Source organism: Streptopelia decaocto, assembly GCF_964273445.1.
Source record: "Streptopelia decaocto genome assembly, chromosome: 2".
Lineage (NCBI taxonomy): Eukaryota > Metazoa > Chordata > Aves > Columbiformes > Columbidae > Streptopelia > Streptopelia decaocto.
Window position 1 is genome coordinate 17,721,675 of NC_138655.1, and position 23,976 is coordinate 17,745,650.

General features: G+C 33.9%; 1 protein-coding gene across 3 annotated transcripts in view; it reads left to right on the top strand.

Annotated features, from left to right (window-relative positions):
- The window catches only part of CSMD3 (CUB and Sushi multiple domains 3), a gene marked incomplete at its 5' end in the record, with an annotated part of 631,488 nt that overhangs the window by 397,229 nt on the left and 210,283 nt on the right, over window positions 1–23,976 (top strand). For all 3 annotated transcript variants that reach the window (XM_082045128.1, XM_082045129.1, XM_082045130.1), the window contains 3 exons: window positions 2,453–2,668; window positions 3,267–3,455; window positions 17,816–17,985. In XM_082045128.1, coding sequence (XP_081901254.1) covers window positions 2,453–2,668; window positions 3,267–3,455; window positions 17,816–17,985 — 575 coding nt within the window. The remainder of the gene's footprint in view (window positions 1–2,452; window positions 2,669–3,266; window positions 3,456–17,815; window positions 17,986–23,976) is intronic.

Consider the following 23,976-nt stretch of genomic DNA (forward strand, 5'->3'; position numbering starts at 1 on the left):
TATTCCCTGCCCAACTCTCCAGCCTGTCCAGGTCCTGCTGGATGGCAGCACAGCCCTCCGGTATGTCAGCCACTCCTCCCAGCTTGGTGTCATCAGCAAACTTGCTGATAGTACACTCAATTCCCTCGTCCAAATCGTTAATGAATATATTGAATAATATTGGCCCCAGCACTGACCCCTGAGGCACTCCACTAGATACTGGCCTCCAACTAGACTCCGCACCATTGACTACCACTCTCTGGCTTCTCTCCCTAAGCCAGTTTGCAACCCACCTCACTACTCCATTGTCTAGACCACACCTCCTCAACTTAGCTGTGAGGATGCTGTGGGAGACTGTGTCAAAGGCTTTACTGAAGTCAAGGTAGACCACATCCACCGCTCTGGCATCATCCATCCACCTTGTTACATTCTCATAAAAGGCTATGAGGTTGGTCAAGCATGACCTACCCTTGGTAAAGCCATGCTGTCTGCCCCCAATAACCCTCTTATCCTTGATATGCCTTGAGATGGCACCAAGGACAAGCTGTTCCATTACTTTCCCAGGGACAGAGGTGAGGCTGACCGGTCTATAATTACCCGGGTCCTCCTTCTTGCCCTTTTTGAAGACTGGAGTGACATTTGCATTCCTCCAATCCTCGGGCACCTCTCCCGTTAGGTATAGTTAATATTACTAGTAATTGGTATTAGTGGAAAGGAAACATCTATCATAAGAATAATTATTTTATTTTTTCTGCTCTTAGCAAGCAATTCAATATATGGTCAAGTGAAATTTATGGAGTACCAATGGTATATTTTAAACCATTTACTAACAAAACAGTTAATTTACCCCTCTCTCAACAGACTGGATTGTAATATGGAGAAATTACATTAGAGTGTTATGTCTTTCTATCTTCATTTCAGATTTTTAAATATTTCCCTTATATAGAAAGGTACACATGAGGCAGAAAGAGAAATAATCTCCCTGAACATTTCTTTTAAAATTCTTCTAATGAGAAGACACAATCTACCACATAGCATATATTAATGTGATTAGAATATTTTCCCAAGAAAACCAAATTGTACAGCTACGGCTGGAATATACCTTGGTGTTTTGCTTAGAAATGTCATGGCAATCTGGAAAATTGATTGAAAAATTCCCTTGAGTTAAACCTTGAATCTGATGTTTGAACAACACTCAGTGTTGTTCAGCCATGATTCACAGGAATTCCATTATTTTTATTTACTACCATAAAATTTTCTTCAGCATTTCTGATTTTCTTTTTGCACTATTCATGAATACATAAAAATAAACAAAATTAATTTTGATTGTAGTAAATGCAACAAATATGGCCTGAATCTCAGCTTCATTCTGTATATATCTCTTATATCACATTTTTCTCTTAAGAACTTTTTATGTCAAATCACTGCTTTCTCTTATGAAAAACTATGATAAAAAGAAATAAACCATTTCAGAGTTTATCAGTCCCAAAATTAATTTTGTTACCCTGTTGGGAAGTTCTTGGTGGAGGGGGTGTGGAAAAGTAAGAAGGCAAAATATTTGTTTGCTTTTTGATTAAACTATGTCTGTTGTCTGTGAGAGTACCCAGTGATCATCAGGCTTCATATTCAATCACATCTTCCCAAGCATTACATCATTAAATATATTTTACAGAGCCTGAATCATTGGTTTGTGACTTTTTAGAAGAAACTGAGAATTCTATTACACTCGAGGTCTAAATAATATTCAAGCTACCTAATGTATTCCCCTGTTTCTTTTTCCTTTTTCTCTATTTTTTTTTTTTTTTTAATTTTGAAGTTTATGTGCATTCTACCCAAAGATTGTGGTCTAAGTCTTAGAGAATCAAATAAAAAGTGTCTGTCTTCACCTTTAAATTGCTATTTATTGCTATTTTATTGCTATTGTGTTGCAGGATATATCTTCCTTTCTAGATATGTGGTTTGTATCTGATGGTTTGCAAAAAGATATATTGTTGACATATGCCACATCTTATAAAGAGACCTCCCATTTTTTTGGGAAGGAAATGCTGCTGTTACTGGATGTGCGATAAGAATATAACGTCATATATTTTATAACCTTTCTTTTCATTGCTGCTGTACAAGGATACTGGTGACTGTAAGAAATAAGGTTTACCTTTTCCATTCTGCCACAGCCAGTTTTTAATTTTGAATATACACAGTGCATCATTGGATTTTACATAGAAATGCAAGCATATGTATTTGAATTCTATGAATCAAGCATCCATTTTGCAATAGAGGCAAAAGTAAAAGATAGTATCAAAACCAAAAGGTATTTTAATATCGAAATCAGAAAATATACTAATTTTTAGAAGAACTGGATTATTTTCATTTTCTGAACCATGATTTATAATGAAATACATGAATTTAATCCTTGGTTTAACTGCATTGATCTTCACAGTGTGATATGTGAATCTAATTCTACTTTTTCTAATAGGAGTGCAGTTCACCTTCTACACCTTTCATTTGGAGGATCACCATGACTACTTATTAATAACAGAGAATGGCAGTTTCACACATCCATTAGCACGTCTGACTGGCTCAGAGCTTCCTTCACCAATCAATGCTGGTCTCTATGGAAATTTCAGGGCTCAGTTGCGTTTTATTTCAGATTTTTCAATATCATATGAAGGATTTAATATTTCTTTCTCTGGTAAGGAAGTACTGGTAACAACCAACTTTTTCACTATTTTATGTAAAGAGAAAATAAGTTTAAACTTGAAGTGATTTTGATGTACACATATACTGAATCATAATATTACATAAGCTGTTTCCTAAACACAACAATTCAAAGTTAGAAATCCTCTCTGCCTCTGTAGAGACTTTTCTGCTACACGATAGATAAGATGACAGTTAACTATAAGAAATTATCAAATGAGGGGAGGAAACAGAACTAATTTCAGTTAGTGAAATTCCAGATGAGCCCAAGTGTCAATTATTTGGACTTTTATTCTGTGCCATTGTTTACATTTGTCTTATGTACCTGGAATATTTATGGCTTTTACAAGAGTGATAAAGCATGTTGTTTCATGCATCTTTAGAACATTGTGTACATATTCATCAGTCTTCATGTTTTAATGTAGTATAATTGCAAATTTAACGTTCACACATTCATTTTGGTTTTTAAATCTGAAATCTGTATTGATAGACAGGTGGAAATATACAGAAATTACTAGACTACAAAATGACAAATATGACTGATTGAAAACATGTATTCACTTCTACAATCTGACTTGCTCTCTTGTTTTCAGAATATAATCTTGAACCTTGTGAAGATCCTGGGATCCCACAATTTGGTAACAGAATAGGATTTAATTTTGGAGTGGGAGATACTCTGACATTCTCTTGTTCATCTGGATATCGTTTAGAAGGAGCTTCAGAGATTATTTGTCTTGGTGGTGGCCGAAGAGTATGGAGTGCACCTCTGCCAAGGTGTGTGGGTACGTGGTCAGCTGCTTTCATTTGCTTGTATGTGTAGTCATTGTCCATGGATTTGCAGATTGACAGCATGGAAAAGCATGGTAATACACCTCTTACTTTTTAATGTACTCTCATATTCTCCATATTTCCTTAGCCAAATTTATTTAATCTTTTCCTAATATAATTAGTGTTAGAAGTATTAGTGCACTGCGTAGTCTATACTTGAAAGCATTTCAAATTGAGAGCACAATGCTTATTCTTCTTATTTTGATTAATAGGTTAGAAAACTAGGCATAAATCTTAAACAGCAGTTCAGATGCTTAACAATTGACTCTTTTTTTGTCAATGCAAGCTTCTAAGTGATACCCATATTACAAAAATGTGTATATGTAGTCAGAGAACTTAGACCAAAGTTATTTCATAAAACTAGGTCCACGTATGCATGTGTGCAGTCAACCTGGGCTTCCTGTGTAAGTCAGAGTAGAGAACCACATGTTCAGAATAACCTCAGAACAGTTGTTCTGGTTTTAAAATTATGGTCGAGATAACTGAGAGAAAACGCTTTCTGACGATGCATAGGTAGCCTACATAAGTAGCTTTTGACTAGAAAGTTAATTTTTCATGGCTAATGTTGTCTGAGTTTAATTCTTCCTGAATACCTTGATATCAATTCTGTTGAGAATAATAAAATCTCTAAAAAGTAGGGTATTTACTTGCCTACATTTTTTTATTTGTTTAGGAGTATATGCTACTTAGAAAAGTATATATATTAATATATCTGTATCAATGTGCATTTGAAATATTTTATTTTTTCATACTAAGTTGTAGGATCATAAAACATAAGCTTCAGAATCTTATTTATAATAGCAAACACATAATAAATCAATAGTTATTATCCACTGTTAGTTGCTGTATCATAATTTTCATGTCCAAGCTATTCCTGTGCTTACCTTTGTATAACTGAAGTGAATTTGGCATATGCATCAGTGTCATTTATGTTTGTATGGTATAGATAGTATAACAGTCGGTGTAGTGCATGAATAAAAGTTATTTTTTGTGTTGGAATTGAGAATTTCTGCCCATAAGAATAATTAAGAACATATGCACAGTTTTGAAGACAGGTTAAATTTTAGTAATACATTTATGGAAGTGTTAATATACTGAAAATGTTTTGGTAAATTATCAGTAAAGAAGAACTTGCACAGAAATAGAAAAAAATGCTTTTTATAGTTTTTATGGCATAAAAATAATGTTTACAGTTATTTGTTTGCTATTATCTATGACTGGTTCCTAGTTCGCATGCTCCTGATGCTTAATACTATAAGAACCACAAAGGTTAAGACCAATAAGATTTTTTTTATTTTATTTTTTTTTTTGTTCATATGTCATTTATTGGCTGCAAATGGACTTTTCAGTATGTTGGACTCCTGAACTCGACTAAATTCAAAATTTGAAAAATCAATCGAATCATAAATACCTTGTGAAAATTCCATAAACAGAGACTGAATTTGATAGATTAACAGTACTTTACACTATTTTTTTTGTTTGTTTCCAATGCTTAAAATTTAGTGTGATTTCTATTATCAGATTCCTTAGATTACTTGAAATTTGCCATATAGTTAAATAAAACAATCCTCATTTTGGTAATACACGTTTATATGTTTATGTATTCATTCTCTGTTTCGGTTATACATATGTTGTTTTCCCAAGAATTTGACAATATTCACAGCTCATCTATTTATTTTAGAATTAAACTTAACAGATTTAACCAGAAGTTTAATGCAAAGTTTACTTAAATGTTTTGTAACCTTTCATTTACAAACAGAAAATAAACAAAAATGTAGTAGTTATGGCAATATACTTAGTCTATGAACTAGCCATTTCAGATTCTCAATCAGTCATCACAGGATTGTCTTCTACTGTCTTTGCTGTGTTTCTGGTACCATATACTGAATGAAAAGAACACCACCAGCAACAGAAGTCACATTTGCCAAATGTGAGATAGGTCTGCTTGACATGGTGCAGAGATTCTTGGAAATACATAGCTATACTAGATTTCCAGTAGATTGAGAATATTTAAGACTTAGTAATTATTCTGTCTGTAATATCTTCAAGTACAGACAAAACAAAACACTACTGTCTATATTTCTGAAACTAGCTTTTATTCCTGTTTTGTCATTATAATATGTGTATAATAATGGCCAACTAAAGATTGAAACTACTAAGCCTACTGTCAGCATTTGAAAATTCAAAGTTTGTATTATTACTCTCTGACATATTTTCAGTGTGGATTTATTATTTCCTTTTGTGCTCTTCTGTATATTCAACTGTACATCACAAAAACTTGACATATATATACTTGGGACATTTTTTAATTGGCCAAAGCTCTAGGTAAATTATCACTCTTCCTATCTCCCTCTTTTACTCAGGGTAGACATAGCAAAAGGTTAGCACATCCGTTAAAATGGTCATCTTCATTGGTCAGAATTTCATGTTAACATTCTAGGTCCTGTAAAGAGAAATAATAATTTAGGTTTTTCATGCAAACTACAGAGAATTAATGGATAAAGAAGAAATCACTAATTTTGTTTTCAATAAAACTTAAGAAAATTTCATTTGAGATACTATGAATTTGTCATTAGTTAAAAATCTGTAAGAAGAAAAAGTTTGTTAGCAAAGTGAAGAGTGTGGATGCTAAAAATTGATCATATAATTAAATTAAACTTTCAAATTTTGTATTAGTTCTATCTTGCTTTAATATATTCATTACTGTTCTGAAAGTGAACTCTATGGTAGCAGTTGCTTAGAATAGTTACAACCAGAAGAAAACATTGAAGAACCTAAGAGACATACTAAGCTAGGAATTCTAAATTAATGGCATTAATCTAAGAAACTGATTAAAGAATAAATAATTTGCCAGTGATTCAGAAGCTGTCTTCATCTTCTTACTCAGAAGCTGGATAAATAAACGTCATATATTAATTCATATTACTATTATTCAATTTATGAAGATACTATTTTTCAAACCCAAATTTGAAATTAAGAAAAAAAATTGAAATTAAGAACTAATAAATGAAAAAGTAGTGTTCAAATAACAAATGAATACATGTTACTGAATTGTTAAAGCTGAACTGCTCAAATGATGACATTATCTAAATTCTATAGGGCTTGATGTTGTGCTGGAACAATTTTTAAAACAAGTTTTTTTCTAAAAATGCAGAAATATTTTCCATATTTCTGTTTATTTAGCTGGTTCTTTTAAATTACTAATAGCTTCAAAGTTGATAAACTGTTACTGAATACTACTATTTCTAAATCATGATGAACACGATAATTACAAATATCCACATTTGCTAATTACATGGTTGGTAGAGGTTCACAAAAATACATGTGTATGTCTTGTTTATATATCTGTACATCACTCCTAGTATCCTAGAGTTACCTTATAATAAGTGCATGTATTCTCTGTATAGGTAAAAGAATCCACTATTTGAGTCAGCTTATTTTGGGGTAGATGTCTGCAATGACTCATGAATTGTATCACTAGTGTTTCCAGCTTATATATGGTAGTTTTCATTAACTTACAAACAAAGTTAGCGTACTGTCATTTTTTTCTCTGTTTTATTTGGTTTAGTTTTGGCTGGCTATTTTTTGGGTATCTAAATGAGTGTTCCTTTTCAATACATCTGGAGACGTAATTAATAATACTGTTAAAAATAATAACAGTGAGAAACTGATCACATCAATTCAATTCTGAAAACTGTTATATTTACTTAAATATACATTTTTCATGATTAACAAGCAGTAATATCAAATATTTTATCCTATGACTGTTAATGCTTCTTTAAGCAAATAACTAAAAATGAGGAGGGGGTGTTTTATTCTTGTGGAAAGAGGTTACTGTTGGAACAAGTTTATTTAATGTGATAAGTCCACTTCCCTCTTTAACTGCTTCCATATGTTGAAAACTGATGCATTATTTTCTATCAAGCCATATCAATTGTTGGTCCTTTCAGATTTGTGTTCATTCTTGCCTCTTGACTGTAGAATTTCTATATTTATCCACTTACCCGTGCTTTGAAATTAACTTCTTAAAGGTCATTAGATTACTCAAATGTGAGGTCTTACCACTATCAAACAGAAGAGATACAGACAGTAATCATATTTCTATATTTTAATCTCTTGTTATTATGTGGAAGACAGCAATACTGGTGAGCGGTTGAAAGTCTTTGATCTGCTATTACTCCTTAGAACTTTCTATGCAGTTGATTGCTAATCATAAAGTTTTGGCATTCATTTTATTGAGTTTTTCTTATGCTTACTCAGGTAAATACCTCATGTTTTCAAGAAAATGCAGAAGGGTATGCTAAGGGAGAAGACAAAAGTAAGAAGGAGCAAGTTGAGAGTATATGGGTCAGAATTAAGGGGCAGGCTGGCAGGGGTGACACTGTTGTAAGAGTCTATTACAGGCCACCAGATCAGGCTGAGGAAGTTGATGAGGCCTTCTATGGGCAGCTGAGAGTAGCCTCACAGTCACAGGCCTTGGTTGTTGTGGGTGATTTTAACTTCCCTGATGTTTGCTGGAAGGACTACTCAGCCAGCCAGCCACAGGCCAGGAGGTTCCTCCAGTGCATTGATGATAACTTCCTCATGCAGAAGGTGGAGGAGCCGACTAGGAGAGCTGCACTGCTGGATCTCATCCTCACTAATAAGGAGGGTCTGGTCGAAGCAGTAAAGGTTGAGGGCTGCCTGGGTTGCAGTGACCACAAGATGGTGGAGTTCAGCATCTTGTGTGGCAGGAACAGAATAGCAAGTAGAATTGCAACCCTGGACTTTAGCAGGGCTAACTTCAGCCTTTTCAAGCAATTGCTAGGGGAAATCCCACGGGCAAGACTGCTTGAAGGAAAAGGGGCCCAAGATAGCTGGATTGCATTCAGAGATTACTTCTTCCACGCTTAGGATCAGAGCATCCCACATGTAGGAAGTCAAGGAAGGGAGCCAGGAGGCCTGTGTGGTTGAATAGGGATCTGTTGGGTATGCTAAGCAGAAGAGGAAAGTTTACAGGTCATGGAAGCAGGGGCTGGCCACTTGGGAGGAATATAAGGCTGATGTTAGAGGATGTAGGAAGGCAGCTAGGATAGCCAAGGCCTCCTTAGAATTACAGCTGGCGAGAGGGGTAAGGACAGCAAAAAGAACTTTTTCAAATACATAGCAGATAAAACTAATACCAGAGGCAATGTAGGCCCACTGATGAATGGGGTGGGTGCCCTGGTGGCAGAAGATACAGAGAAGGCAGAATTACTGAATGCCTTCTTTGTCTCTGTCTACTCTGCCGGAGGCTGTCCTGGGGAGCCCTGTACCCCGGAGACCCCGGATGAAGCCAGGTCAATGAAGGAGTTTGCTTTAGTCCATGAGGACTGGGTTAGGGAGCAATTAAGTAGTCTGGACATCCATAAATCCATGGGTCCAGACGGGATGCATCCACGGGTGCTGAGGGAGCTGGCTGAAGTCATTGCTAGACCGCTCTCCATCGTCTTTGCCAGGTCTTGGGAAACGGGAGAGGTGCCTGGGGATTGGAGGAAAGCAAAAGTCACTCCAGTCTTCAAAAAGGGCAAGAAGGAGGACCCAGGTAGTTATAGACCGGTCAGCCTCACCTCTGTCCCTGGGAAAGTAATGGAACAGCTTATATTTGGTGCCATCTCAAGGCATATGAAGGATAAGAGGGTTATTAGGGGCAGTCCACATGGCTTTACCAAGGGTAAGTCATGCTTGACCAACCTCATAGTCTTTTATGAGAATAGAGTGTACTATCAGCAAGTTTGCTGATGACACTAAGCTGGGAGGAGTGGCTGACATGCCAGAAGGCTGTGTTGCCATCCAGCGGGACCTGGACAGGCTGGAGAGTTGGGCGGGGAATAACCTAATGAAATTTAACAAGGGAAAGTGTAGAGTCCTGCATCTGGGCAGGAACAACCCCAGGTTCCAGTAGAGGTTGGGAAATTACATATTAGAGAGCAGCGTAGGGGAAAGGGACCTTGGGGTCCTGGTGGACAGCAGGATGACCATGAGCCAGCACTGTGCCCTTGTGGCCAGGAGGGCCAATGGCATCTTGGGGTGTATTAGAAGGGGTTGGTTAATAGATCGAGAGAGGTCCTCCTTCCCCTCTACTCTGCTCTGGTGAGACCCCATCTAGAATATTTTGTCCAGTTCTGGGCCCCTCAGTTCAAGAAGGACACGGAGCTGCTGGAGAGAGTCCAATGTAGGGCAACAAAGATGATTAAGGGAGTGGAGCACCTCCCTTATGAAGAAAGGCTGAGGGAGCCGGGTCTCTTTAGTTTGGAGAAGAGGAGACTGAGGGGTGACCTTTTTAATCTTTATAAATATATAAAGGGTGAGTGCCACGAGGATGGAGCCAGGCTCTTCTCGGTGGCAAACATTGATAGGACAAGGGGTAATGGGATCAAGCTGGAACACAAGAGGTTCCACTTAAATTTGAGAAGAAACTTCTTCTCAGTGAGGGTGACAGAGCACTGGAACAGGCTGCCCAGGGGGGTTGTGGAGTCTCCTTCACTGGAGACATTCAAAACCCGCCTGGACATGTTCCTGTGTGACCTCATCTAGGCATTCCTGCTCCAGCAGGGGGATTGGACTAGATGATCTTTTGAGGTCCCTTCCAATCCCAAACATACTGTGATACTGTGTGAAGAAAAGAAAAATAGTAGCAGGAAATTTTTCACTAGACTAGTCTTTTGAGAGTACTTTGTTTACCGACACATATTTTTAATGGTCTGAACAGTCTATGAAATGAGTATGAAATAGTCTGAATGGTATAAGATCTTGATCAATATGATGGGTTGACCCCAGCTAGCAGATGAGGCACCAACCCAGACACTTGCTTACTCCACACAGTGGGATGAGGGAGACAATCGAAAAGTCAAAACCAAGGAAAAAAAAAAAAAAAAAACAAAAAACAAACAAACCAAAACAGAACCAAAATAAAGACAGGTCAAAACAAAGACAGTTTAATAAGTGATGGCGAAAAAAAAATAAAATAAAGTGATGTCAAGCAGTCACTCATCACTAGCAGACTGATGCTCAGTCGATTTCCAAGCAATGACTACTTTGAAAAATTCCCCTGATTTTATTGCAGAGTATGGCACTCTGTGCCATGAAATATCTCTTTGGTCAATTCAGATCAGCTGTCACAGTTGTGTCCCCTCCCACCCTCTTGCTTACTCAGTGGGGGAGCATCATGAGAAACAGATAAGATCTTGATGCTGTGCAGCAGTAACTAAAACATGGATGTGTTATCAACACTGCTCTGGTCACAAATCTAAAACATGTACTATATGGACTGCTATGAATTAACTCTATCCCAGCCAAACCCAGTACTATCTGTTAATAAATTGATATTTCTAAGGATTAAAAAAAAATTAAAAAGAGCAGAGAGTCTTTACAGTGCTTGCTTTGAACTTCAACATAGACAGTGAAAACATTTAATTTTTGATACTGAGTAACAGATTCTTGAAAAAATACTGCAAGTATGAATACTTTTTCACTGTAAGCTTTTTCTGGAAGCAAAATCTAAGCTTTGGATAGTCCTAAGTAATCAACATTTTCAACATTATATTAGAGGCATATCTCCAACTTGTTATACAAGTACAGGTATCACCTTAAGTTTGTCAATATGCAGTTTACTCTTTTTTATGGTGCTGTAGTGCCTCTGAACTGGTTCTGAATCATTTACAGCACTGCCTAGTGTTCCTTACAATTTTCAGTGACATACATAGCTTAAAACAAGACAGTTTTAACTTCCCTGTAACTGTGGTATAAACAAGAATAAAGAAGAATAATTAGTGTTGCTTTAAAGGAATGAAATAATGAAATAAAAATTAAACTTGTCTGACGATCTGTAACAGAATTAAGATTATTAAAGATCTGTAAGAATATTGCCATTCCTTAGTTTCCTACTTTCTTTTCATGCTTTATTCATATAATAACCAAATGCAGTGTTCATATTCTCCACACACACTGCTTTCTTGGAATTACCTCTGTTTCTAGTGAAATGTACTTTTATGCCAGGATTCTTCATGTCTTTTTTTCTCTCCCCTGTCCTCTTTTATTTTCTTTTTTTCCTTTTCCTTTTCCTTTTCCTTTTCCTTTTCCTTTTCCTTTTCCTTTTCCTTTTCCTTTTCCTTTTCCTTTTCCTTTTCCTTTCTTTTTTTTTTCTTCCCTTATGAGGCTGCTCAATAGCCAAATTGCATAACTTTTCATTATAATTGTCATATCAGAAATTATAATCCATAATTGTTTCTGTGTCTGTGTAAAGAAAATAATCGAGTCTCTTCATAGGTTCCCAACTGTGTAGGGCCTTTTTCTCTGGCTTCCTCAGGGCCATACAATTTCTTTCTGGTCTGCTAAACCTTAGTTGGAAAATGTTGACTTTAAAATCTTGTATTCTTGTCCTTATATGCTACTTACACTTATATTTCTCCTTATAACATTTTCTGTCCATTTTTCTCGCTATGTCCTAAAGAGTTAAGATCAGAGTTTTTGACATTCCAAGGAGCTATACCCCTTATGATTATGAAAAGCAGACAAACAAACAAAACCAAACATAAAACCTACAAGCAAATTCATTTATGTAATGTGCATTGTATTCTTTTCAGATAATATTGACTATGGATGATTGCTGATAAATATTTTTGCTAAGGTGATAGTATTTTTCCTGTTTACCAATATAGCTTATTTGCAAAGCTTGAGTTAAGGTGCTTTTCAGGGTATACCTGGGCAGTGAAAAATAGAAATGTCTGAAGGGTTATATTGTATGAAAGAAAAAATAATTCCGTGTTGAACTGAAACACAGTTGCATGACCAATGATGTGAAGGTTCTACCACAGATATGTCTGCAGTAATGGCAAGGTCTCTTAATTAGAGAGAAAGCCATTAACTACTCTCTGCACATTTTATTCCATATTGTCATTAGAGTCTTGCTGTATAGCTTTATCCATTTCTGTGCATACATGAAATTTAAGACAAAGGTCGGATTTAATATTTTGGGCTGTAAAAGGTGTCTTTTTGTAGTTGTAATTGAGATCTCTTCTAATATGTAGAATGTTTTGGCAGCATGAATTCTCAGTTTTAGGACAGTGATATTCACTTGTAAATGTGTCATTGATTCTTCTCTAAACAAATCAATCCTAATCCTTTGGTTTGCCAGAAGTAAATTCATTCCTTTCTTCTGTCATTTCTAAATATGTTGTATTTCTGTTATTTTCTTCATGGATAGGATATCCCAAACAAAGTAAATATGGCCATCGAGAGCCCACCAGCAGATAGTATAATGGTGTTATAATGTGATAACCACTTTCTTTAAATTTCCTATGTATTCTAATATTTTACAAAATGTTTTAACTGTTCCTGTTCACTGCATGGAAATCTTTACTACGTTCCAACAGTTCTTGAGTTATTTTGTGTTTTGTTTTGGGTTTTCAAATTTTGGGGTTGTTTTGTTTAGTTTTGTTGTTGTTGTTGTTTGGTTGTTGGGGTTTTTTTTTGTTTTTTTTTTTTTAATGAGACAGTTCTAGTTAGTTTAAAATCAAATTTTGCACATTGGTTGTTTAAATTATTCTAAGATACAATATATATTTGTTAATACATTTTATCTTGTTAATACTAATGCAGAAGCTCATTTGTCATGCTATTTTTCCATCTTCTTTTGGTCAACTGCAATGAAGGAGCATGTTCTTTAAAGTATATGGGACTCCATTCTTGTCAGCTGGAGCTATTGACTGTAAAAAAATAGTAATAATATAAATAATTGTCTCTCATTAAAACATAAGCCAAGTAAGAGTCAAAAATAGTATGTGCAAAGTATATTGAAAGTAAATTTAATAAACAGACAGCTACGTTAATCTTTTGATGTTCAGATCAACTCTGATGTAGATGCATGAACTGCAGATACATAGTAAGAAATTGCAGTTATTTGTTTTTGGATCCATGAAAGGAAGTCTGATCTTTTGGAACAATCTGAAAGTGAAAAACATGATTCTTACTGATTGAAGAAGAAAAGGTTCCTTACATTTTCTTCATCAGCATAAGTTTCCTTGTACTTAACTCTGTCAGAATACTAAAACCACTTGGAAATCTTTTGAGGACCTCATAACTCAAGTTATTCAAGGAAATAACGATGTTTTGTTTTGACAAGAGTCTATTTTCTTGCTTTCATCTGCCATCAGTTGAAGAGGTAGAACTTCTGAAGATTAATCTTTTTATAAGAAACAGTTATTTGACCACTGAATTTAGGTATACTTTCTGAAGTAGCTGTTGATTTGCAGTCTACTGTCTCTATTGGTTGAAGAAAAAATCCTTTTTAGAATGTTTCCACTTGCCCAATCAAGCTGTTGCAGTGTTCTTAGTCTCCTAACCAAGAGGTAACATATTTTCAAAACACAGAACTGCTATTTACAGCTCTAATATTTTGATTCCAAGGGATTTTCTTGAACAAAACAATGGCTGAATTTCAATCTGTAGCAGCATGTCACATTTCTTTGTTTGATAATTATTTATGATAAGTATTTCATCACTTGAATTGTGAGAAACCTTGCAAAGTTTTCCTAATAGAGCATATAAAAAAAAAAAAAAAGCCATTCAAGAATTGTTTTCAAATGGTTAAATTACCCAAACAGATGCATTTCATTCCTTTGTTACAACAACAATTGCGTTTTAGAAGATTACAGAATTTAAATGTACTAATAAACAGTAGTTTAAACTCATCTGGTTTATTATGGAAATGTGCAAGGAACACATATTCATAACCAAAGATATAACAGTCATTTCTTACAAATAGCTTATTGTATCAGTATTTTTCTTTCATTAATTTTGAGGTTTTGTTTATTCTTCTTTCTAATACTGAAATGATTCTATATTTCTGGTAAAGTCCAGAAACCCTTGTATTTTATACAAGGCTGAATTAAAGTCTTTGTGAAAACAGCTGCATGATGAAATGTTTCCTTATTTCTATTTTTTTTTCTTTTTTTTCTTTTTTTTTTTTTTTTTTCCCTACAAGCAAAGTGTGTAGGGTAGGTTCTAAGTTTCAGCTTAAATAAGTAGCTTTTCTTCAGAGAAATATGTCACTAACACAACCTGAATTTCATCTCTATTTAATAGGGAATGTTACTAAAATGAAACATTAAGGTACTGCAGACATGCTTGTAGTTTCTGATAATAGCTCTAGATATGTTTTTAAAGGATGGTCACAGACTTCCTGTGATTTTTTTCCTTACTTCTGAAGTAGTGTTTCGCGTCTTTTCTCTCTTTTTTATTTCCCTCTTTACACATTTTCCTTTAATTTTATCCAGGCTTGCCTTTTCAGTCTCTCTTTTCTGTCACTTACTGTAATGCCTGTTAAAATTATTTCCCAAGCACTTTAAGCAAATTACAGATGTTTGTGTTTGTTTTAAATTTAAGAACTCAGTTTTTATTTTGTTTCAATTTGGTTTTGATTGTCATTGTTTTTCCCTGACACTCCTTTACTCAATACTTAGGAGTATTTTGTTCTTTTTTGATTTATGCTATAATATTAACATCAAATAATAGAAGAAAACTATAGGTTACCTGAAATTCCATGTAATTTTAAGCAACATAGCTGTCTGTTCATATTGATAAATAAAAGTGACGATTAGCAGATAGAATTATCCATGGTACAGTTTGGAAAATCATATAATATTAATGGCATATATTCCCGGTTTGAATCTGCACTTATTCAGAATTATGCTGGTTGGGGTTTTGTCTGTGTTTGGTTTGTTTGTTGTTTTTCTGTGTGTTTGTTTGAAGTTATAATTTACACGGACAGGAGGCAGGTAAAGAAGCAAGGCACTAATTTGATTTTGTGAGAATCCCTCTGACAAGTGTATAAAAGAAGCCATTGTTGTAGGCCACAGTGTTTCCATGGAACTGTAATGATATGACTGAATGCTATGAGAGAAATTATTTTCTGCTATGGTTTTCAAGACTACTGTTACTAGACATGATTTCTTGTCTGCTAACAGGAGGGTTGAGATCATACATAGAAGCACAGAATAGTTTGGCTTTCCAAGAAAATAATCTAGTCCACCCCCTTGCTGTAGGCAGAGATATCTTTCACTAGATCAGGTTGCTCAAAGCCCCATCTAACACGACCTTGAACACTTCCAGTGATGGAGCATCCACAACTTGGAATACAATATTCGCTATAGTAAGAAAAATACAATCAGATGATCGAAAAATATTATGTCATGAAAAATTTCCTTATTTTTAACAGAAGACATAACATAGTTCTCAAAAAAATAGCTAAAAGTGTCCTAAAAATTGACTCACTGCTGTGTTTAGATTTTTTTAAATTGCTTTGAATTACAGTTTTGATAGAAACAGAGTTGCTGCTTCAACTTAATACCATAAATACCTTGAGCCTTTTGACTTTTCTGCCTCTCTGGAATGGGAAAGGATATCCCACTAACTTAAAATTACAATCATCTTATTCCTCTATGTTGTAATTCAAACTGACCTATGCATCTTCAGAGTAGCAAATACACGTTTATTTGAGAATAAAATTAAAGTATAGACATGATCATGTGGATTAGAAGGTTTTTCACTTCTGTCTAGGCTATGTGTATCCAACTGTTCTAAGGCAGAGTGATGACACCTGAATTATTTGGGTACTTGTTCCGTATCTCTGTCGAATTAAACATAGTCTTCAAGCATTTCTTCCTCTTTGATCTGTGCCTGATTTGACTTCCTGCACAATGTTTGTTTTACCTGCACACCAAAAGAATACTTAATCAATTACTTTATTCAATGACTTTATTTTTGTACAAATTGAATGTACAAAATATATATTTCAATATCCTGTATTTTGCTCAAACAAGTCAGGTGGGGGAATGATAATAATGTTAATAAACAATAATAGTTTTTAAAATAGATACCATAGATTGTTTAAACATCTTTTCAAACCATTAAAGTACCACATGGTTTTGCACAATACAGTTGATTATTCTGTGAAATTATAAAACGATGTTTTTCCCAAGTAAAATAACTGGGGTGCATTCTTATGAGAATGGCTAAAATAAATGGCAAGAATATTGAAGTGATCCTGAAAAAAAAACAAACCATAAATTCAGAAAATTTAGTGTTACAGTTAAATTTAAAATTAATTTCTAATCTATTAAAAAGAGAGGAAGTGCTCTTATTCTTGCACTACAAGGACACATAACTGTTGTTTGTCTGTCTCAACTGTGACACATACAAAACCAAATAAAAAAAGGAAGGAAAGAACTGTAAGAGTTTGTCAGTATTAATTTTAAATACTTGGTACTTCACTGCTAAAATATCTTAACTAAAATTATGTAAGTACTCTAAAATATGACAGTAAATGGAAGTTAGTTACTAATGCCTAATGTAGCGTTACCTCAAGTTTTTATGTTCAGAGGTTTTTTGTGATTGAACTTAGTTACCAAAGTCCACAACTATAAAGTTACCCAAGTCCGCAACTATAAAGTTTCCTTTTTAGAATGGTAACAGTACTACTTGGAAACACTTTTTTATTTGTAACTCTTAAGCTTAGACCTTTAATTCCTTCCCTGCCCGTCCATCCCCCACCCCGAGTTACTATTTTTCTACCCATTTATTAATGAAATTTTTTCTTTCTTTTGTTTAATTGGTAGATATAGTATAAGTCTTTTTCTAATGTAATTTATACCATTGACCGTGTTGTTTATTATAGTACATTACCAATAGAGAAGATTTATCTTTTTTTCACTGATCTATGTGAAAATGTGTGTATCTGCATGTATGTAAATTTATATGTGTGCATGTATATGTCTCCTTCCCTGGAGACATTCAAAACCCACCTGTGCGACCTCATCTAGGCGTTCCTGCTCTGACAGGGGGATTGGACTAGATGATCTTCTGAGGTCCCTTCCAATCCCAAACATACTGTGATACTGTGAATATATACACATATAAACCTCTAGAATATTTTTACTTTAATTCACAAATCTTTATCAATTTCTGAGTTGGAGAAATAAGCTTTAGCAAAACCAAGTTTATTTCCTCCAAAACAAAATTCAAGAAAGATTCTTTAAAATATAATTATGGAATGGAATGTGCCATTAATAAAAGTGTCCACATTATTGGACATATTTCCATTAAAATTTTGCAACAACTTAAAATATTCTTGTAGCCTTCAATCACTGTCATGAACATACATTTAAAACCAGATATTAGATGTTGATAAATGTTATTAAAGTGCAACTATATTACATTAATATTCCCATTGTCACCTTTAATAAAAATGTTTATGTTTTCTACTAAAATATACCTTAACATTTTCTTTTACTTACAGCTGAATGTGGAGCCTCCACAACAAGTAATGAAGGAATCTTATTGTCCCCAAATTATCCTCTTAACTATGAAAACAACCATGAATGTATTTATAGCATTCAGGTACAAGCAGGGAAAGGAATCAATATTTCCGCCAGAACATTTCACTTAGCACAAGGAGATGTACTTAAGGTACGTACATATGTAAGGTATTTGTTATTTCTAGACTTGTCGTTCCTCATGCTGTTGAAGTTTATCATCTGTCTGTGACAGTACAGTATCAGGTAAATTGATGTTATTAATATTTTAGAAAAGATTTATCTAAATCAGTGCCATTTCTAAAAAGACAAAGCTTAGTCAACTTGAAATGCTTCCATAATCTCTTCCTTACATAGATATACTTTTTTTTGACCACATATAGTTAAAAAAGATTGAAACTGTAAATGAAATGCTGCCTTAATGTGTATTTGTATTCTATTCTTAGTGTTAAATACTCACCAATTACATCTTTTATTAATTCTGTTGTCTTCCTCAGTATCTTCAAAACTTACGCTGTGATCTAAACATAATAAACATTACACCCAGAAGCTTAATTTAGTACACTGTTTACATACTACATTTTATACATGAGATGAATGCTTTAAATGACTGTAATCTTGTGTGGTGTGTAACATCTCCTGCAAATGGTAATCACAGTAATTACATGTGAAAAGAATTTTTTTATTAAACAAAGAAGCAACAAAGGAAATAATAGGATACTAGAATTTTCCAGAGTTTTATAGAGTGATTTCACCCTATAAATTCAGTAGCAATTACTTTGATTTGTTCACAGCTTTTATTACTGTATTCCCCAAAATGTACATTTCCAGATATGTCTTGCTTAGTCAACTACATATTTAAGGTGATGGTAAGGGCAAGTGTCTTGCAGAATAAAGGTATTAAATTATTATCTAATTTTTCAGAATACATTATTTAATTAAACTTACCTCTCAGAAATCAAAGGAACAAGAGGTACCATGCCAATCACACTTGATTAAAAAAAGAAAAAAAGTTTTTTTCTGCCATGTAGTTATTAAAATTAGAAGGATTGTGGAAAGTTGTTTCTAAGAAACAACTACAGTTCAGATTGGGTTTTATCTTACCTAACTTTAGCCATCTGAGCATTATGTTAGGATTTATGTTATTACTAGTCAGACATAGGCACCTCCAAAAAGGGGTTAATTATACCTACAGTATAAGCAGACCTAAACAATTAGGCAGCAGTAAGAAAAAGAAAAGTGATTTTAAACAAAAATAAGTATTCTGTTCTTCTTAAAACAGAAGTTAAGCAAAACAAAATAAAACAAAGGCTACTAGATACCCAGCATCTACAGGGATATTTATTTTATTTTGGCCTCACTGATTACTTCAGATCCAAGTAGATAACTTTTAATTTTTACATTAATTACTACAAAAAGATTTAATTTGAAAGATACTTAGCATTTATTAACATATAAATAGCACGGCAAAAAACACACCATACCAAACCAAAACAACCTGTTATTCAAGTTACAACTAAGACATTCAGATGGTGTATATCATTTTAACAGTTTTGGAATTTCTTAAGGAAGCAGAAAAATTAGTGAAGTTATAGTTAGATTTGTAAACTAACTTTAGCGTAAGATTTGAAGTCCGGTCTTAACTTTGAACTTGAATCAGTATCCACTCAAATCAGTATAATGATATTTCTGCCCACATTTTTTATGCCAATCCAATAAAAGTATATGGCTGCATTTTCCTCAAGACTTTTTAGGTTGAAATTTTTAAACTATTATCTTAGTGTAAAAGACATAGCACTGTAGGGAGGGAGCTACAGTTATATAAATAGAAACTTTTATATTGATATAAATTAATATGAATATAAAGCAATTAAAAGTTTTCTTTTTTTTTCTTCCTTAGTCATTGAATGCATATGCAATTTTGTAAAACTCTATGCACTTAAGATTTCTCAAGTGCCATTCCAACCCTGTGCACTGCAGATGTAACTAGAAAATGTTAAGACTCAGATGTTTATGAAATAAAAATTCTACTTTAATACTGCTAATCAGTTAATGTGAACTTAAGAGTAATGTCAAATTTATTATACATGGAGGAAGGTCACCACTCAGCTGTAAATGTCAGTGGCAGAAATATTTGCTGGTTTGCAGGTGTGTCTTTTAGATGAAAGTAATACCTAGTAGTTAGTGTTGATTTTTTGAGTCTGCAGCCTAGAAACGTAGTAATGAGCTGATATTCCTCCCAATCCTTTAAAAAGACAAAACAAAACAAACTGGAAGAAGTATTCTTTATTATGAGTATCACTTTTTTCAGCTTGATATTGTAGCAAGACAGAGGCATTCAACCCTTAATAGTGTGGGAAGGAACGATATCTGTGGAACTCATTGTGTCTCATCTCTCAAAGCTCTTCCAAACTGACTTAAATCTGTAAGACTTTTTCTTCATGTATTCATTGATAAAGGGTTCTTGTCTCAGGAAATACAAAGCAGCAGTCACACATTTCAAAACTTTTCTCATTAAACCAGTTCTGAACTTTTCTGTTGATCCTGTTATTATTGGCTAGTCCTCATCTCCAGCAGCTGAAAAAGAATCAGTGGAAGACTTGATGTGTGATTGACTTGGCAATATTGCCTAGTAGATAGCGTTAATATTTTTAAGATCAGGAAAGTAGTCTTCGTTATCCACTTTTTTTTTTTTTTCTTGTAGTCTCTTAGATTATGTCAATCCCAGTAAAACACCTTTGAAGATAAGCTTGCAGAAACTTACTTACAGTTTTCCAGAACTGATAACTAAAATGAAAACTGCTTTATTTGCATATTTTGCTGCATGTGGAGTACAAATTTTTGGCTACAAGAATAGGACATCAGGATTATACTTTAACTTTAGTCTTAAGTGAATCAATAGGTAACAAATGCTGTAAACCTATCCAATACGTATCACTAGTTTGTAAATGTATGTAGTCAATGCCTTGACTAAACTCTAAGAAATCTCTGAAGTAAGTAAAGAACAATTAAGTCTCCTGAAATGAAAAATAGCAATAGAAGTAAGTTAAAAAACAAACAAACAAAAAACAAACAAACAAACAAAACCCCAAGAAACCGTCATCCAGTCTTACAGCAAAAAGCTGAGGGACGGATAGTGAATACACAGCTCCCTTTTAACTATGAACTAGGCAGGGTAAGTAATTCACCATTTGGACACCAAGATACTTAAATAACAGCTTCCAGACAAGGCTTCCTTTCCCCAAATACAAATAAAACAACTCCATAATATTTCATAGTTAAAGCTCAGTCTTTTAGCTACAGATTTTGGTTAAGAAATGGATAATGCATTTCTGTTCTTCAGAAAGTGTTGGCAAAGAAGTTAATCATGTACTTTGCATTACTTTTTCTATCAGCTAAAATTTTAGATTGCTAGAGCTATGCAGATAAAATTCAATTCAAAGTCTGAATAGACTGAATATTCTACTGAACTTTTGATATGCTGTTTAATCAAATCGTGGAGCCTGCTGCTTAGCATACGAATTAACCGAACATGGATCAAACTTATACCTGACAAGCACTGTGACTGAAAGAATGAAACAGCTGTATTGGGAACGTTAGCATTAGAGCATTAGAGGGAAGCAATATATTTAACAAAAATAAATTGCTGCCCTTACTGTTGCTCCTCAGGCAGAGAAGGAGGAGTTCCCATTTATCCATTCTGAACTAGTATAGAACAGAGTTTTCAGAACATATAATTTATTTTTCATTTACTTCATTTAATAAGTGGTTCTTTTTTCCTATTATTGATGTAACTACCCTGGCTACTGACATTAATGTAGGTGTTTTTCTGTTTGAGTGGTTGTTTTTTATTGGAAACTTTAAGAAATATATGTGTCTCTTTACTTTGTGTGTGTGTAGGGCTATAAATTGCTCTTGATAGTGCCACATCTTGTTTTAATATTGTTTTAATATAGATGAAAGTTTCATGAAGCTGTACGTAGAATTTAAGATCTATATAGTCCCTATATGCTGATCCATTTAATATCAATCTCAAAACTCTATAACAGTTGCTTTGTTCTTTGTATAATATTTATACTGATAACTGAGTTTGTGCCCTATGTTTCAATAATTCAAAATGTTTACTTTAAGCTTCCTATGTGGGAGGCAGGGGGAAAAAAAACAAACTGTTTTAAAAACTATGAGAACTTTCCTACCTGCTTTTTTTATTCCCTCTTTTATCTTCATCCACCAATTATGCTTGTAAACTCTCTAGACTCTGATAGCTGCAAGAAAAGCCTTTAGATTTGCATAGAAAGGAATGGAGTTACCATTCTTCTACTTGCCTGAATAGTCCATTATTAATGGCAAAACAATTTATATTATTTTATTAATAATAATTGTTATTTATTTTATTTTTAAATATTAATAATTCTTAATTTATTCATACTAAACTCCCACTCAAAAACCAGGCAGATTCTATAAGTGAACATAAACCAAAGCAGATACGAACACCAAGTATCAAAAGGACTGAGATGAAAAGAGAACATCAGTTGTTTGTGTTTGTTTGTTTGTTTGTTTTTTATCTTTTGTAGTAGGTTATGTGCTTGGCAGTAAGTAGAGTGAGACCTGATGTGGCAGATGAATGTGGAAAAAAATGGCTTCAAGAACTATTTTTGATGCTGTAATGAAACAATGTTTTGCTTTCTATTAAAACAGTGCAGCAACAGGCAGGTAACAGTGTGCCAGTAAACCAAATAGAACTGGCATTAAGCATCCCCTTCCCTGTGCTTGGCTCAGAGGATTTAGTTTTACTGCAGATTTTGCTGTCTTAGCTGTGGGCCATCTTTGAAATGTGTGCAGAATACAGTTTTTTAGGGGTTTTGTGCAAAGACTCCAAAGGAGGGTAATGTTTGGGGCTTTTTACCAGTTTGTTTCTAAGGAATCTCCACACTTGTTATCATAATTCTTTTAATAATATTTCCTTGAAAATACATGTGAGAAAGAGGTAAAAAAATGTAAGTGACATAAGAAAAAAAAAAAAAAAACAGACGTATGGGCACTTTTCTCTCTTTATATTAGTGCTTCTATTTACATGAGATATAGATGATACATTTGACAGGGTGTTGACAGCCTCAGCTCAATGATGTTGATTTTATGTTATTTCTTCTCTTTTAAAAGGCACAGATCTTCATATCCATGTCTTTTATTTTTCAATGGCAAATCTCAAAAAATAGTTTAAAATGCACAAATCCAATACATTCAGTTCACATTATTCCCTTGTTAAAATTTCACAAAGTTAAAGAAGTTAACAGAAAAAATGCCATTAATTTCCATTTAAAATGTATTAATAACGGAGAATATCAAAATCTTAGGAAGTTTTAATTATTCTCCAACTGTAAATACAAACATAACCCCTCCTCCCAAAATTACACATTACATCTACCTGTTTAAATCACATTTATGTAAACAGTGTTCTCTATTAGCATCACTATTGGCATCCTTCCCTATAGCATTTCAAAATATCATTGTGGTATGAAGAACATTAATTCCTTGCTGATCTTTATGAATTAATCATTTAATCATCTAGCAGATCAGTCCTTTAAACAGCTGATAAATGTGGACCTCTGTTTTCCAAATAGTTTGTCACTGGCATATTTAGACATTCTACTGTCATGAATCAATTATCTTTGCATTGATGTTACAGAATGACTTCAAGGAAAATCAGCCAACTTAATAATCTTTTCATAATGATTTTTCTTGGCCATACATTTAACACCCAAGTGACATAAATCCAAATGTACTGGCTATAAGAAATAATACTCCTATCTTAAGAATAACATAGTCCTAACGTAAGTCACAGACAATCTCATCTTCTGGATCAAATTTGGAAGCTGAATTCATAACATGTTGAAAATCTTCAGCAAACCTCCCACCTATTTTAGGAAGGTTGGAAAAAAATGCTGGTTCTGCAAATGTCACAGTAGAATATAGGCTGTCACCACTTCCTTTGCAACTTAAATATATTAACAAAACAAAAGAAACAAACGAACAAAAGATAGATATAGAATAGAATTAATAACTGTGTCATTTAAATTATACCTAGAAATGTCTATTTAGTGCCCCTTAACTTGAATGAAGCACAAAAAAAGACAATGTGACTTAA